Source organism: Barbatula barbatula (genome assembly GCF_947034865.1).
Source record: "Barbatula barbatula genome assembly, chromosome: 25".
Classification (NCBI taxonomy): domain Eukaryota; kingdom Metazoa; phylum Chordata; class Actinopteri; order Cypriniformes; family Nemacheilidae; genus Barbatula; species Barbatula barbatula.
Window position 1 is genome coordinate 15,300,195 of NC_136788.1, and position 16,295 is coordinate 15,316,489.

The 16,295-nt window shown below is 39.8% G+C and overlaps 2 protein-coding genes across 6 annotated transcripts; one reads left to right on the top strand and one right to left on the bottom strand.

The window, feature by feature from the left end:
* Positions 1–580: 580 nt before the first annotated feature.
* On the bottom strand, positions 581–13,154 carry snx33 (sorting nexin 33). 3 transcript variants are annotated; one of them, XM_079450274.1, is made up of 2 exons: positions 10,417–12,556; positions 581–3,714 (listed from the first exon to the last, which is right to left on the bottom strand). In XM_079450274.1, exons 1-2 carry the CDS (start codon positions 11,825–11,827, stop codon positions 3,461–3,463), a joined length of 1,665 nt encoding a protein of 554 aa, XP_079306400.1. In that variant the 5' UTR covers positions 11,828–12,556; the 3' UTR covers positions 581–3,460. The 3 variants fall into 3 exon arrangements, with proteins under 3 accessions (XP_079306400.1, XP_079306402.1, XP_079306401.1); XM_079450276.1 differs by lacking the exon at positions 581–3,714 and adding an exon at positions 8,532–8,658 and having other exon boundaries at positions 10,417–11,966; XM_079450275.1 differs by lacking the exon at positions 581–3,714 and adding an exon at positions 8,535–10,342 and having other exon boundaries at positions 10,417–13,154.
* snupn (snurportin 1) lies at positions 12,829–16,226 on the top strand. 3 transcript variants are annotated; one of them, XM_079450280.1, is made up of 9 exons: positions 12,829–12,882; positions 13,481–13,645; positions 13,823–14,003; positions 14,195–14,299; positions 14,396–14,492; positions 14,596–14,693; positions 14,791–14,868; positions 15,123–15,203; positions 15,302–16,057. In XM_079450280.1, the coding sequence occupies exons 2-9, from the start codon at positions 13,488–13,490 to the stop codon at positions 15,602–15,604; spliced, it is 1,101 nt and encodes a 366-aa protein (XP_079306406.1). In that variant the 5' UTR covers positions 12,829–12,882; positions 13,481–13,487; the 3' UTR covers positions 15,605–16,057. The 3 variants fall into 3 exon arrangements, with proteins under 3 accessions (XP_079306406.1, XP_079306405.1, XP_079306404.1); XM_079450279.1 differs by having other exon boundaries at positions 12,874–13,401; XM_079450278.1 differs by having other exon boundaries at positions 12,880–13,359; positions 15,302–16,226.
* Positions 16,227–16,295: the final 69 nt, after the last annotated feature.

The following is a 16,295-nucleotide window of genomic DNA, read 5'->3' on the forward strand; positions in this document are numbered from 1 at the left end:
GTTGCAAATGCTGATATGCCAAAAAGGAAACTCTTCATGAAGCAACTTGCAGCAAAGAACTGCGAGAACGGACAGATTTCATTCTTCATGCAAGACATGACCATCTGGACTTTCCTTTCATTCAAAGAGATGTTAGAATGTCATGACACAGTTTTGTACAATGATGACATCACAACAGCTGCTTTGTGTTTATACTTTGACTACTTTCCTGACTGGAAAGAATTTTCCTTAAGAAGTCCAAAGACCTTTGGCCTACATTGCAGTTCTTCCTGAAGAGAGAGACTTTGAAGGTGAAATTTAGGATCTGTTTGCTGGAGGCTCAGAGACGCACTGCAGATGCTTGTGCGCTTTACAATGTGAAGTGATCAAAGAAATTCCTCAGTCATTCATAAATCCTTCAAATCTTCTAATAAACTTTAAATGAAACTTCAACCATATAATTATCAAATTAACATTTTCAGAGGGAAAGAGGGGTTAAAAACAAAGCACGAATTAGTATCCCTTGAACGGACTTATTTAAAGTTGTTGTTTGTGAGACATGTATGTATAACTACTCGAATCAACACAAAATCCACCGAAACAAGTTTTGAGATCTCTTTATTCAGATCCCCTGTTTAACACCAGAAAAGTTGAAAAATCTACACATTACATACATTCTAATGATCTCCGTACAGTGAGTAATGTGCCGGTTCTGGCCCCGCACGTTCCCGTTCGAAATCGTCCATGTGGGGTCTGCCGTCCATTCCAGAACCCATTTATTAAAGCTACAGAACATGTTACAAACTGACAGAAAAGTCAATTCTTCTTTCATCTGCTTGACAATTCATCTCCATTTAAACGTGTTTTATTTCTCTCTGAAAGCGTGCAGTCCATCATCAGATATATACCCTGACAAACCATTAAAAAATATGGGGTATTTGGATTAGTCCAGTCATGGAAAAGTGTCCGGCTTTGGTATGCAAGTCTGAGCTCAGCTGTATCTTGGAATGCGTGCGAAGTCGCCAAGTGGACACACGCAACCACAACACTGTCTGTTTGTGTTCCAATGTTTTCCAGAGAATTGAAAGCAGGGGTTTTTGTTTATGTGGATTTACCAGAAGAGAGAGCCCCTGAGGGACGGGTCAGTGTTTCTCGAACTGATCTGAAACCTGTGAGCACACAAACATCTGGAAACCCGAAGAACATTTCTGTAAGCCACAAGATTGGTTTGTTCTCATGCATATAAAAACATTCTTCAATAGTTCTATATTGAAGTCAACATACAGCGCTACTGTACTGTGATATATTGTTGTAAAAAAGCAATATTGCTTCAGTAAAAAATGTACGGGGGAATTGATTTTATCTGTCTACAGTATTTGGCGGTGGTCGGGTGGGAGAGGTTGAAAAATATTGTCGGCCAAAAGAAAAGTAATTTCAGAGGCTTAGCAACTTAATACATTTTGTTTTGAAAGGTTATGAAGACAAACCTTTTTTATTTGGAAAAATGTGCACAGAGAAATCATTCACAATGGGAGTGACATCATTCTGTTTAAGTTGCGGAGCTCAAAACTCCTCACATAAATCTCTGAGACTTCAAACTAAACTAAAGGTTGCATGTTGGTCCTTAAAAATCACTACAAAATGTGCAAAAAAAGTAAATATTCAAGTTTACACTTTGAAACTTGAGACAAGTCTGACAGGTAAACCAAAGCACTGTCACTTCACCCCATCCATGGAGTCCATGGAGATCGCAATCTTTACATAAACCCAAGCACCCCTTAAAGCTAACGGCAAAAAAAAAAGATCACTTGTGAGGAAATGCAAACCAAAACATAATATAGAGTTCCGTGGTTACGTCTTCTCAAGTTTTCCTGAGGGCTCCAAAAGAAGGAGTTTAGCTCCTTTTGGTTTTAGAAACACTAATTCTAAAATGCTAACACTAATACTGATGTGTCTGAAACTCAGAACCTCTGTGTGAGAGATTCCACAAAAACACTGCGTAAAAGGTGCTGTAAGCGATTTATTTTTGGAATGTCATTTAAAAAATATTACTGTTACTTTGTGGTCCTGAGAAATCTCACGACTCTGTGACCGTTATCCTCAGAACGACAAAACAAGAGTCATTAAGCATTTATCAAACAGCCAATCAGAAACGCTCCGTGCCTGTCAGTCATTTCGCTCATATTCAGGTTTGGTATTGGGGCGGGGTTTCAGAAATAGATTGTGTCATTACCGTAGTTAGCAAATTGGCTTAAATCGCTTACAACGGCTTTAGTAACACAGAAGCAGGGTGCGAACTACAATGCAAATGTTCTTTCACAATACGAAACCGCTTCATCACATCATTTCCGCCTGACATCTGGATCAGAATTCATTTCTCTTCTGAATTTATTTCTGGTGACTCTGGTTTCTAGTAATTTTGAATGTTTAACTAATTTAGCAAACAGTGACTTCCATATGAAAGATCTTCAACTTCTCAACTAAACAACATTTACACAAACTTTGCGCAAACACACACTTTGGAGTGTCAAGTAGTTTCTCTATCATCACTGTGAAACGTGAAATCCTGTGCAAAGTGACACAATCACAGACAATAGTTTTTTTAATTTACAGCTACCCAGATAGCAAGGGTACGTCTGTAATATGTCTATTAAAAGATCTGGAAACAGCTGCTGTGTAAACACCTTATTGACGTCTTGGGAAATGCTGTTTTACATACGTTCTAAATCATAAACATCTTTCAGACATCATCTTGATGTCTAAATGACATCTGTCAGGAGACGTCTCACAGACATATTGCAGATGAGCAAAGAAAAAGATATGTCTTGCAGATGTAACTGCAGACATCAAATAGATGTCTCCAAGATGTATGTGTGCTATCAGAATGTGTGGATCGGCCATTTGATAATAAGATTTCATTAATTCCTTAATTTTACGACAGTGTTACTATGCTATGTTTCTAGATTGGATGTATAATTTTATCATAATTTGCTTTTAAAAGACATAACAATGTATACTGGAAAATATTTGTGTAAACAAACCGCATCATACGCTAGTTTTACAACAAACTAGCGTAGTCGATTAACAAACCGCAGAGTTACTGTCACTGCTAGCCGATGCGACAGCAAGCCATGTTATTTCTTTTCTAATATGACAGAAGCGTTTTTGGAGTCCGATTAGCATCCGCACCTGCTATCACACAGGTTACGTCACCCGCACACCTGACTCGATATAAGCGTAACATTGTAACAATATTCTATGAGCAATTTAAATAAATTTCATCGTAAACTCAAAGATACATTATTAACATATGATGTATCGAAGGCAACTATATGGTTGGTTTATGGGGTTAAAAGTGACATTTTTAAGTGCAGAAGCAGAAATGTCTAGTTTCTTTTGCAAAACAAAAGGTCCCTCTTTGAATAACAAAAACGTGTTCATATCCGTCTGCAGGAGTGTCATTTCTCCATAACCAAAGGTTCTAGAGGCTATCGTACATGTGTAGGGTTCTCTCTAACTGCTGACCCACACGCTGATAGAAGGCGATTTGTTGGCGGAGGTACGCCTGCATCATCTCTTTAAAATCCACCTCCCTGCGCTCATGGAAGTGATTCATCTCCGCCTGCAGAGCGAAACCTACGGTCCTGCAGCGTTTACGGATGCCGTCGGTCTCCGCTTGGTCCATCTTGCCTTCGTCGCTCATTCGCTGAGATTCCTTCACCTTTGCAAAAGCACCTAAAAGAGAGAGAGAGAGAGAGAGAGAGGTCAACAGAGGAATTAAAACGTTCATTATGAGTAATAGATATTTATTTGCATTTACGCACTTCGCAGACGCTTTTATCCAAAGTACTTATACTTGCATTATACTATACATTTCTTTCTAAGTATATGCAATCCCCTGGGCTCGAACCTTGACATTGTTAATTTATATATATATTTATGTAAATATTTGTTATATATACACGTTTGTGTGCATGTTCATATAAATATACACGCCACACACATTTATATTATATAAACACAAATTTGTTTTGTAATCGATTAAAGTCCCTGTGAACCGGAAATTGCAAATTTTTTTAACTTCCGTATTTTTATGCATTTCCGAGTAAATTGACATTTTGAATGAGAAAATGAGTGGGTGTGGCTTTCATCTTTCTCTGTGATTTGATTGGATTTACAGCGGTTTCATTTTGAAATGGAACGGGTAGCAGACGGAGAGTTGAAGGGGAGGAGTTAACAGATGCTCCGCCCAAGCCGTCTATCATCATACATCATCTAGAATCTAGATGGATAGTCATTACAGGACAGAAGCGCATTTCCAGATTTTAACTGAAAATGATGAGGGCACAGGATTTTTAAAAAGAGCACTTTATTTACAAACGCTGCAATATCTCATGAAAAAACAGGCATTGAAATTTTTTATTTCACTCACCTCAATCACAATTAATACATTTTTCATACACAATCTTCACATATACCTTTATATATGTAAAAATTGTATTATTATTGCTTAACCTATTTTGTTCATCACAGCTGACGTCATCACGAACTCTTAATTCTCAACCCTTTTTACAACCTACTGTCAAATAAAGACTTTTAACTAAACAATGAATTGTTCATAATCTAGGTTTCCTTTTGAGGTTACACTTTGAAGTAAACATGCACTAAATGCTGGACAACCAAAAGGATTGATTTAGAGCTTTCAAGTAAAAAAAGCAATACACATAATATACTGTATATACTTCATAAAATATATTCATGCATACAAACGCACACGTTTCCAGGCACAGCTCATTATATATCAGGTCTTTGTCAGATTTCAGATTAAAGGGCCTTTTGTATCAGATTTGTCTCACATTTCCAGTTTGACCAGTTTTTAAGCGTCTATGTGAACGGTTTCCATCACATTCCTGTTTCAACAGGACCATGCCCAGAATCTCAGGTCTGAAAGAAGCTGCTGTTAATCAAGATTTAAGACAGGAAAGACTGAATCATCACACATGATCGACTAACACACAAAGCCACAAAAAAGCATGAGATCAGATATCTGGTCCTGAAAACATCAAAACTTATATTGTGACATCTAAGATGCATAAACAAACTCATCATCCAGTCAAATGAAGTCTGTATGCAAAACTGTGTGTTTGCATTTCTTTACCGAGCGCTCAAAAGCTCCGTCGTGTTTCTGACCTTAAATTTAAAAAGACTTTGTGAATTGTTTGCAACTCTTCTTTAATGACTTCTGATCGTCAATGACATCACTGTGATGTCATTACTAAGACACTTACATTTGATAACAGTTTAAATACATTTTATAATTAATACCAATTTTGAATATATCAATAGATTTGTATTCAAAAGAGCAAAGAACGTCCTGATGCCATGATATTTCCCTTAAATGAATGAGAAAGGATGGAGGTAAACAAGCAGTCAGTGCGTGGTGACAGACACAGCCGAGTACTGACCTCTCTCTCTCTCTCTCTCTCTCCCTTTCTCTTTCTCTCTCTCTCTTTCTCTCTGTTCTCCAATCTTACAGCACCAGTTTAAAGACTCCTTTCTCCAAACAGAAGTTTAAAGGGGTCATATGACACGGCTAAAACAAATATTATCATTTGTTTGAGATGTAATGCAATGTGTAAATACGATTTAAGCTTCAGAAATGCTGTATTTTCCACATACCTCCTATCAGAGGCGCAAATAGGCACCGGCACCGCATCGAGATGGATATAATTCAACTTTTAGGAAGTGCCGAGCGAGCAGCCTGGGTCATTATAGTGAGGAGGGGGCACGGCCAGCGTTTTCCGCATGGTTTTAGACACGAAATGTGAATCGGGCCTTGGTCAAATCATACCTTGAACTGACGTAGATAGGTATAACTGAAGGAAGTCACAGAACTGAGTTTAATGTGTCTAACAGCACAGCCGTGGAAACAGGAATTTCAAACTGGAAAACTAATCCAAGTTCAATGTATCCAGGAGCAAAACCAGAAACAAAAACCGCAGCACACTACAAACGATGGACCCAACAATATAGCACAAGCAAAACAATTAGCGTGTTACAGTTTTTAGGCAAGATTAATTTTAATTTTGTATACTTTCAAACAAACAGAAACCTTTAAAATAAGTTTACTTAAAGATAAAAGTAGTTTGTCACTTCTGGTTGTCACAGTTAATGTATGAACTACATCTGGAGTTACCAGACACCTGGTGGAACTGCCTTCATACACTAAAAATCACTAGTTGGTTGAAAGTAATGGCAGAAAGATCTCAGGAAAAATTATTTGTATCTGGTTCTCTATCTTTCAGTTTCAGCCCATTATTTACTCATGCTTGTTGTTCCCAGTCAAAATATATGTCAGATAAAAATAAAACGGTTTCCCAATACCAGTGAATGGAGACTGGAGCTGTCAAGCTCGAAAAGAACAAAATATTCTTCTGATATCTTTGTGTGAGGATATGCCTGGTAGCCCCATTCACTTTAGTTATATCCAAAAAATGCACCTACGGTGTTCTACTGCGAGAAAGTCATGCGGTTAAGAACAACGCAATGACGTACCTGAAACTTTAAGATATGTGTGAGAAGTACAGACAAAATCGGAGGTCCTGCCCCGACATGTTATTCCGAAAAGCAACGGCAGTCATTCTGAAAATCAGTGAACAACTGCACCGTAGTGTTCGTGTATTACTCAAAGACCTGGCAATAAAAGCAAACCAACACCCTTCAGAAGAGTGCATGACTACTGCTGCACGCAGCGCCCAGGGCCTGGAACGCCTGCTGCTTTAAGCCGTTTCTTCTCATTAACCAGGATATACAACAGACCTACGTGTTATGCATTAAAGTCAATGACACGTGGGGATAAAATTATGATGAAAAAGTTCGTTCTAAAATTGTCAAGCGGTGTAACTACTAAGAAAGTCATATAATAGTTCTTACTATAAAACCAAGTTAAAAAGGACACAAATTAAATTTGAATGAAATATCCAATATATAAAGTAAAACAAAATGTAAAATCAAATAATATAAAAGAAACAAAAAAGCGCAGAGTTCAGATGCAAAAGCCTCTAAGTGTTAAAGTTTTCATCTACATTTAGAAAAATGTATAGAGTGTTTTGCATCTGAACTCTTCACATACTTGCAATAGTTTCAACACCTGGACATGTTTTTCATTAAACCCCACAAGCCAAAAACACAAAAATCCAGAAACTGTCTTGACAGCTTGTTGATCATAAACAGTATCTGGATGTATTTGTTTTTTTGAATAACAACAGATCCATCCACATACAAACACATTCCCCACTGCTTTTGGAAAAAAACTAATCGTTTTGCACTCTTGAAATCTAAGTGTGGGCTCCATATAAGCATGACTTCTGGATGTCAGGTTAAGTGTCCTGCCGTCCCACAGTGGATCTCATAACCGCTTGCTGGCCCGGACACACAAGCACCTTAAGAAGCGCTCAGAGAGAGAGAGAGAGCTGTTATTATATCTCTAAGTCATGTGGTGTTTTCCTCTTTTCATTGCTTCTCTTTGATCTTTTCCTGCAGCTCACGAGAGAAACAGATGATGGGATTTCATGTTTAATGGAGTCTCGGATCAGTACAGTCTATTGTACAGTCAGACTGTTGCTATCAGGACGACTGCGTATAATATTAGTTTCAAATAAAATCAAATCGTTGATGTTTTGTGTGTACATCAGTCACTATTAGCAACTTTTATTAGCAACAATTGTGCACCAAAGTCCATTGTGTAGATAGGATCACAAACTGTTATCACTTCACGAGCGTTACGGGGTGTGTACGTGAAACTGGAGCAATGATATCGCCGTCCAGTCCACACACACCAGAAGGAGAAATGAAGTCAAATGTTTGCTCAAGGTGGTTATTTGATTACCTTCAGGTAGTTCTAAAGAAAAATTCAAGATTAACGCACAAAGGTCATAATGGTGATACTTTCACCTGGTCACTCCTATTTGGGGATTAAACCCACGACTGTTTAACCTATAAGTGCAGTATGAGCTTTCCACCCTGTCTGTCATGTGACGCTCACATGTCGTGACCGATCACGCCTCATGGCCCACTCGAGCAGAAATAAATTACGTCTGTGATGCATTTAAATTAGGGCAGTTAAATGATTAAATCGCGATTAATCGCATCTAAGATTAGACGTTTTTGCTTACATAATATATCTGTGTACTGTGCATATTCATTTTGTAAATATGGAATATGTAAAACTCAAATGTAACATAATTGTACATTTAAATGAATGCATGTAAATATTTCCTAAATGTATTTATGTATGTGTACGTGTATATGTTTATAATTACTAAATTAATATGCAAAATACACTGACATATATTATGCAAACACAAACTTTTATTTTGAATGCGATTTATCCTTTAACAGCCCTAATTTAAACCCAAATACACAGGAATATCACACTTTGTGTGTTTTTATACAAGACTCACAATACAACCCTACGACTCTACTGTAACAAGATCAGTTCCTCAAATATAAAGTCGTCATTGGAGGGAAAGTCACCCGAAAATAAGAATTCTGTCACCTTTTATGTCCTTCCTTTTATGTGAAGATATTTTGAGAAACGTCTCAGTGGTTCTGTCAACATACAATGGAAGTCAATGTTCTTAAGTTATCAACACTCTTCAAAATATCTTCTTTTGTGTTCTGCGGAAGAAAGAAAGTCATACTAGTTTGTAAAGACAAGAGTGTGAGTAAATGATGACAGAAATTTCATTTCTGGGTGAACTATCACTTCAAATCTGTTTAACTTTCAGGGACAAATAACACCCATATGAGAACTCTAAGTTCAATAAACAGGAACATTTGGCTTTCTTATCAGACAACATCTGCTACCTGTCAACTACCTTTACAGGATTGGTGACATGACAATGGGGCGGGATTATTAAGAAAATCATAATAGAAAGAATTTAAAGTGGTGGAAGTTAGCAAAATGGCTGAAATCATTCAGCACAAAAACTATGACAACGCAAGTATGACAATGGTATACCGCTTTAATATCTCAATTACTTCTCCTAGACATTAAAGGGAATGTTTATCCAAAAATCTGTCATCATTTACTCACCCTCAGGTTGTTTCAAACCTGTATACATTTCTTTGTTCTGATAAACACATAGAAAGATATTTGGAATAATGTTAGCAATTTTCAGTTCTGTGACATCCATGTCCCTATTCTTTCAAATAGCTTTGTGTTCCAGTCATTTATACCAGTATGAAATAACATGAGGGTGAGCAAATGATGACATTTTTGGATGAACAATCACTGGTTCAGCCAATAACTTTTGCTTAAGTGCTTAAATTTTGCTCTGATAGTTCTCCTCTGAGAAAGAGTTTCAGAAGAGATGTCAACAATGTGTCAAACTGAGCTCAGATTGGTCAAGTCTGCAGTCAAAAGATCTCAATATGAACTCAAACAGTTCTCATCAAATGTACACAAATACAGATGATTTTACCTTTAAAATCTGCATTCATTTGACACTTCTTGATACTCTTCATGTGTTTCAACAATTACACTCTCATTTATTTGTATTTCTCCTAAGGATTAAAGGGACAGTTCACCCAAAAGTGAACATTCCGTCATCATTTACTCAAATTCTTGTCTAGATCAGAACACAGAAAAAGTGTGGTTAACCAAAAACCGATTGAGGGAGGACGACCAGAATGTGCAGAGCTGTAATCTAGACACAAAATTGTTCATTCAATCAAACTAAAATATAAGGAAATATAAATGTTTTTGTTCAGAGGTGCTTTGTCTCCGATGTTTCTCCTAAAATATGTAGGCAATTTACATCTGTCTAAAATTAATCCTGAACATGAATGCATTAAACAATAGATTCGAAGATTAGAGAACATCAATTGAGGCTTGTCCAACACTTGTCTGGTATTGTCAGCGCTGGCGTGTAACAGCGTGTCAGGATGTCAGCATATGTTCGGTCTGATCTCTGGGCAGAGAGAGATTCTTAACATCACTCTGACATTCCGCAAAAACATGATGATGAAAGCATAAATGTGTCAGAGCTCAGAAGCGACTGAACTTTAATGTCCATGCATTGATTCATCACATTAATTCCTTCACTTCCTGTAATTCCGACTAACCCAGTTCATTTCTTTTTCTTAACGACCAAAAAATGCAATTTATTCCAACGCATGACTTCTTCACTGTAGAATGTCTCTGCAGGCCAGCTTTGGGAGTTACCAGATATCAGCTGTGACCGCAAAACTAAAACTCACTCCTATCCCATCTGTAAGGCCCACTAACCCTTAACTCTTATTGACGACGCGTGATTGGTTGCCTTCAGATGTGATGTCCCCAGGTCACCTGCCTTGTGCCCTATATTTCAGCCAAATAAAAAGTCACGAATTGCATTTACATTGTGTTGAATTGAATATTTCGTTTGAGTTTACCTTTTTGCAGGTGGATGATATCGGGAAAGTTAGACAGCAGGCCCTGGTACAGCGACAGTTTATCCAGCATGTGAAATAGATCATTCTTGGGCTGCTCCGCGAACATCTCCCCGATGTTCTCGTAGGTGCGTCCGGTGTGAGAGATGGCGTTGCTCAGGGCGTCCGAGCTGTACGGCGGGTCCAGTTGAAACGACTGGCTGACGGACTGAAAGGCATTCCCAAGCCTCTGGAACTCCTTCCGGAAACCTCCGAGATGTTTCCGAACAAGTTCAGAAGCTACGTGCGTGAGCTGCAGCACGCTGTCGTCCATCTTTTTGCCGAACAACTTGAAGGAGTCGATGCGCTCCTCGACATCCTGAAGGTCCTGATGCTCGTTGGGAATCTGAAAGGTGAGCATGAAATGAGCGCCGACCATCTCGTCCTTCTCGGCTCTCCTCTTCCCGAGCTTCCATTGTTTATCATCTGCGCACATGAGGAAGTGCTCGAAACCCTCATACTGGGACAGAACGGGGTGGCTGGTCATGTGGTTCATCCATAAGATGAGCCTCCTCTTCCTCTTCTCGATGAAATCCTCCTCGAACCGACCCGTGGCCTGTTTCTCAGGGAGGTGGGGGACGGAGATGACGGTGAACTTGTGCAGTAGTCTGTTGTACAGCCAGTCAAAGTGCTTATAGCGGCGGTATACTGGCCTGCCGGTGTGACTGGGGGTCACGCGGTACGAGATGTAAGTCTTGATGCCCTTGAACTTGGTCTGTTTCGTGGGGTCTTCGATGGAGCAGGAGAAGGGCTGTGGGCTCTCCTTCCATTGGGGTCCCCGGGGTCCCATCTCTATACTGTAAGACTCGGCAATCTTCGCCATCATGGGCACATCACCGAGTACAAAGGCCTCCACGCCCGACCGCACGAAGCTGGAGAATCGGTTCAGGTTCCTGCCCACCACACTGCCCTTCCTGTTGCTGGACATGCTGTCTTGACGCTCCATGTGCGGCTTTGCCCGGTAGTGCACGTTCGGGTTGGAATACTGGCTTTGGTGGGAATGCCCGTTGGCACCCACGCCCCTACGGGGATCGTCATCGTCGACCACCGTGGAGCTGTCATCCCAGTCGTCCCAATCGTCATCGTCGTCGCTGGGGAGGGTCGTGGACTGCGTGCTGATGTACGAGAGATCTTTACCGGGTGAACTTCCGGGTGAGCTGAAGGACTGATCGGTTAAGTTGGACCCGGAGCGGCTCCGGATGATGTGCACATACGAGGCTGGGAAGAGTCCTCGCTCTCCTTTGCTGTTTTCTCCTTGTAGCCAGCCGTCCACAGAGTTCTCGTCGAAAATCACAAGCTCCTCGTTCTCCTGTATGCTGATCTCTTCCTTGTTCTCACTTTGGAAAGTGTAGAGGGCTTTGGCTCGCAGGGACATCCTTACAACTTTGATACACAAAAAGTGGGCAAAAATCAACAAGTAGACGAAAGTGTTCTTACAAGCCTCATTGGTCAATAGTTTTATCTTAATACAACAGTGAATACGGTCAATGTGTTCATAGTCAGAGATTCCGGCACTTCACCAAAAGTAAGCTTTGAGGAAAAAAGAAACACGTTTATAATCTCGTCTGCTACATTTGTAACTCAAGTGTTACATGTTGCAACTCGCTGTTACATTGTAACTCTCCATTTTCACATAATTTATGTCGTTTCATTATACCGCAAACTCTTCTTCAGCCGCAGAAAAACAAACCCATAAATACAGTCCAGCGCACACCGGCAACACACACACGCACTTCGCTGTTTTATAATCCTTATGGGACACCTTTATGCATCTTGCATGGCGTAAAACTCCTTTAAAAACGTGAAAGACGCACAAACACACACAGCTGCTTCGGGTGAACTAAATTCCAGATGAAAACATTATCCCAACAGCTCGTCGTCCGTCCCAGACGGAGATGGGGAATAAACGCATCCTTCGCGTTCCGCCGACAAAAGAATAAAAACTACATCCGAAGCATCTTCATATCCGGCTCGGGTAGCTGTGTGATCATGCTATTCCCTTCCAGATGAGACTCAACAGGCCACATAAAAGTATTTCGTGAACTATTTCTTTACTTTGAGCACAAACGCAGCAACTCTTTCCGTGACGTGCCGCTCGAACAATGAGATTCGCGCAGTTGAATGCGGGGTTTGAATGCGCGTTTCTGGCGCCGCCCAGCGGTCAAGAAAACAACTGCAGATTGAGAGTTACCATTGTTTTTCGGCCATCGACGCTAAAACCTTCAACGTCCAATACGGTTTCAGTCAAGTCAAGACAGAATAACCAATTCAATAGAACAACTAAGCTAAATTAAAATATAACGTGACGCTTACAAGCTCAAAAAGAAATCTCACACAGGGATCACAAGTTATTGTGATTGGTCCATCCTGAATCGCAATATGAAAAGTAACAGATGCCACGTGACAACTCAGCCCCTCCCTACACACATGGTATATTAGAAGTAAAAACATACGATTTACACTTTTAATTTCTGATCACTTCTGTTCATTGTCTTTCTAACAGCTTGTTATACTTTCGCGTGACTGTTTATTTTACGTCCACTTAAACTGTTTTTAAATCGCGTCCCTAACGTCGAATTACGTATACATTTAGCTCAGCAAAAAAAAAAAGCGAAGTAAAACTTTTGGCAAGATTGAGAAACTCTGTGATGAATTTTGGTCGCCTGAACAGCGGAAACTCCGTGAGACATTTGGTCGGCCTCTGAGATTCGCGATGACGTCAGCGCGTTTGAACGTTTGTGCGGAAAGGGCATCGTGTGTCGCTGTTCTGTTTGTCCACTCTTATCCCATCGAGCTTTTGCACCTATCGTCTTTTCTATCACGAGAATCAGCACGAATAAAAGACTTTAGACGTGCTCTGACGGGAGTGTGATCACCTGTTTGTTGTTTGCTTTCTGTCTGCAATCGGTGTGTAACTACGCGATCGTCACGTTTTGATACGCACGTTACGTACGTGATCTGTTATGATGATGCTCTTGAAGCAACTCTTGTATTTAGCGCTTGTTAATTCTTCTGTATGTTGTCACAGGTCCATCATGGAGGCTCTGACACAGTCTCTCTCCTCCAGCTTCTCCGTGTCCAGAGAACCAAACAGCACATCTGCACCTCACCCACGCCTGGCCCAATACAAGAGCAAATACACTGTCCTAGAGCAAAGCGAACGCCGCAGAAGATTCTTGGAGTTGCAGAAAGAGTGAGTTATTCCATACCTGAGATGCTTCAGTGTCTTTTCAAACGATCACTCGCATATTATGTGATCCCTGAATCACACAGTGGATGTTTGGAGCCCTAAAGCTCACTGATAATCTGAAAAATGAATAGTATGAACCTTTTGGTATTAGTCACTGACTTCAATGCATTTTCCCTGCAGGAAGAGGCTGAACTATGTGAATCACGCTCGTCGACTGGCGGATGGAGACTGGACCGGAGTGGATAGTGAAGATGAGGATGATAAAGAGAAGAAGAGTCAACAGCAGCTTGACAAAAGCGCAGATGAGGAAGGGATGGAGATTGAGCAGAGGAAAACGCTACCGAGACATTACGCCAACCAGGTGCTTAGAAAATACATTGATATTTAACCCATTTACCAGACTAAGATGCTTGCCATGTATAAGTGCAAGAACTAAAAAATGCTACAAAATGTGCACAAAATATTCTCTGTAAAAGCGCTTACTATTTACCAGCATTCATAGACTTGTAATTGTGAGCGTTATAATAGAAATAGTATGAATGTATTCTGTAGCTGATGTTGTCAGAGTGGCTGGTGGATGTCCCTCCTGATCTGATCTCTGATTGGCTGATGGTAGTTTGTCCAGTTGGTAAGCGATCCCTCGTCGTTGCCTCCAAGGTTTGAACCAATCACTTTTTACTTTCTTGTTATTAATGAGCTCAACACTTGTTTTAAATGATACAGCTTATCCTGTTTGTGTTTTTTGTTATGTAGGGGTCCACGTCATCCTACACTAAGAGTGGCTACTGTGTGAATCGATTCCCCTCTCATCTTCCTGGTGGCTGTAGGCACAACTCTGCTCTTGGAAAAGGTCTGCGTCTCACCTGTCCTGCTGAGTTATCACACTAGAGTGTGCTAGAGCACAGCTCTGAGCCATCCTGGGAAACAAAACTGATACATGTGTTTTGACGTAGATTACACCATTCTAGACTGCATCTACAGCGACGTGGACAGAACCTATTACATACTGGACGTCATGTGTTGGAGGGGCCATCCGGTCTATGACTGCCCAGTGAGTGATTCTCCCTCTTTTCATTTACATAAACACGATTTTATATGAATATCACAGTTATTTTGCATGTTCACTATTAAATTGGTTTATTTTACAGACAGAGTTCAGATTTTACTGGCTGCAGTCTAAAGTGGAGGAGGCTGAAGGGCTTTCTGAAATTTCAAAAATTAATCCTGTAAGTCAGAAAAGAATTGCTGTCAAGATGCACATGGAATGTTTTTATAGATTTTTGGTGGTTTTATTCAAAAACATAACTTAATAGTCATTTTAGATTTCAGAATTATAAAATAAAATTGTTAGACATTTTGGCTTGGTGGGTTTTGACTGGTTTTCTGTTCAAAAAGTTAGAGTATGTCTAAAAAAAAATTAAATATACATTTTGTTTATGTTTATACTGTTGCATTGGTTCAAAGTCTGTTCTCTCTTCAGTTCCGATTTGTCAGTCTGAGCAACATCCCCTGTGCAACAGAGTCTATCCAGAAAGCTCTTGCACATGAATACAGCTTCACTGTAAGAACATCTTTGAGTCATTTTCTAAATAACTAATGTTTTATGCGTGTAAGCACATTATGTTTAAACTTTGAACAAACCTGTTTGTGTTTTTGTAGGTGGACGGCCTTCTTTTCTACCACAAGGAGACCCACTACACCCCTGGTAGCACACCGTTGGTGGGCTGGCTCAGACCCTACATGGTGGCAGATATCTTGGGCATAGAGGTGCCAAAGTGCGCTCTTACCAACAAGCCTGACTATGCCAGCCACCAACTTCAGCAGATCCTGGAACACAAGAAAACATCTACTGAAGTTCGTCCCGCTGATCAGAACGGCCGATACGAACTGGAACACCTCTCCACACCAGAGACACAGCTGGAGAATTCACACACCTCTCAGAAGGAAAACATGGAGGTCTGAGACTACACGCATTTCCTTTTTGTCGAGCACTGTTCTGCCACGGAAAAGATGTAGAGATCTGGATTCTGTGGTTTAGCCTGAATTCAGACATGAAGATCACTAACCAGAATAGTCTTATTTAAAAAGGACAGAAATGTGAACGAGTTGGGTTTTTACTTGCTGTATCATTCAATTACAATTAAGTTTTGAGTACCTCGTAAGGGGCTATTTGTGTCACTATATTCATAAAACTGCAAATTTGTTGGTAAGTATTTAAGTGAATGTACAGCTATTAACAGTAGAATGTCTGTTCAACTATGAACCTCTACACAATGTCTTCATTGGATTTTAGATGTGTCTTTTTAAATTGACCATTTCTGTAGATGGTCAACTATTATCTGGTGATAAAACCAATGAATTGTTTTTTAAACATGCGTTGCAATTTCAATAAAGTTTTATTATTTCTTAATGTCCAAAAGTATTTTTTAATACATGTGATTTTTATGAAAACATTAGTGGTTAAGCATTGCTAAGCACTTTCTAAGGTGTTAATGTTGTAAAATTTTTCCCTATTTTATTGTCTTCCAGACTTACACATTTAAAGTCGAATTCATAAATAAAACGCCAAATTACGATTTGAGGTATAGTTCATATTCGGCTAGAAATATGGCTTGAAGTACATTTAGTCATTTAAACGATGCTTTTATCCTAA

Coding starts and splice junctions, on each gene's coding strand:
- snx33 (XM_079450274.1), bottom strand. CDS start 11,827: ATGTCCCTGCGAGCCAAAGCCCTCTACACTTTCCAAAGTGAGAACAAG. Junction 3,715..10,416: donor TATCATCCACCTGCAAAAAG/GTAAACTCAAAC, acceptor TCTCTCTTTTAG/GTGCTTTTGCAAAGGTGAAG.
- snupn (XM_079450280.1), top strand. CDS start 13,488: ATGGAGGCTCTGACACAGTCTCTCTCCTCCAGCTTCTCCGTGTCCAGA. Junction 14,869..15,122: donor AAATTTCAAAAATTAATCCT/GTAAGTCAGAAA, acceptor TTCTCTCTTCAG/TTCCGATTTGTCAGTCTGAG. Junction 15,204..15,301: donor CACATGAATACAGCTTCACT/GTAAGAACATCT, acceptor GTGTTTTTGTAG/GTGGACGGCCTTCTTTTCTA.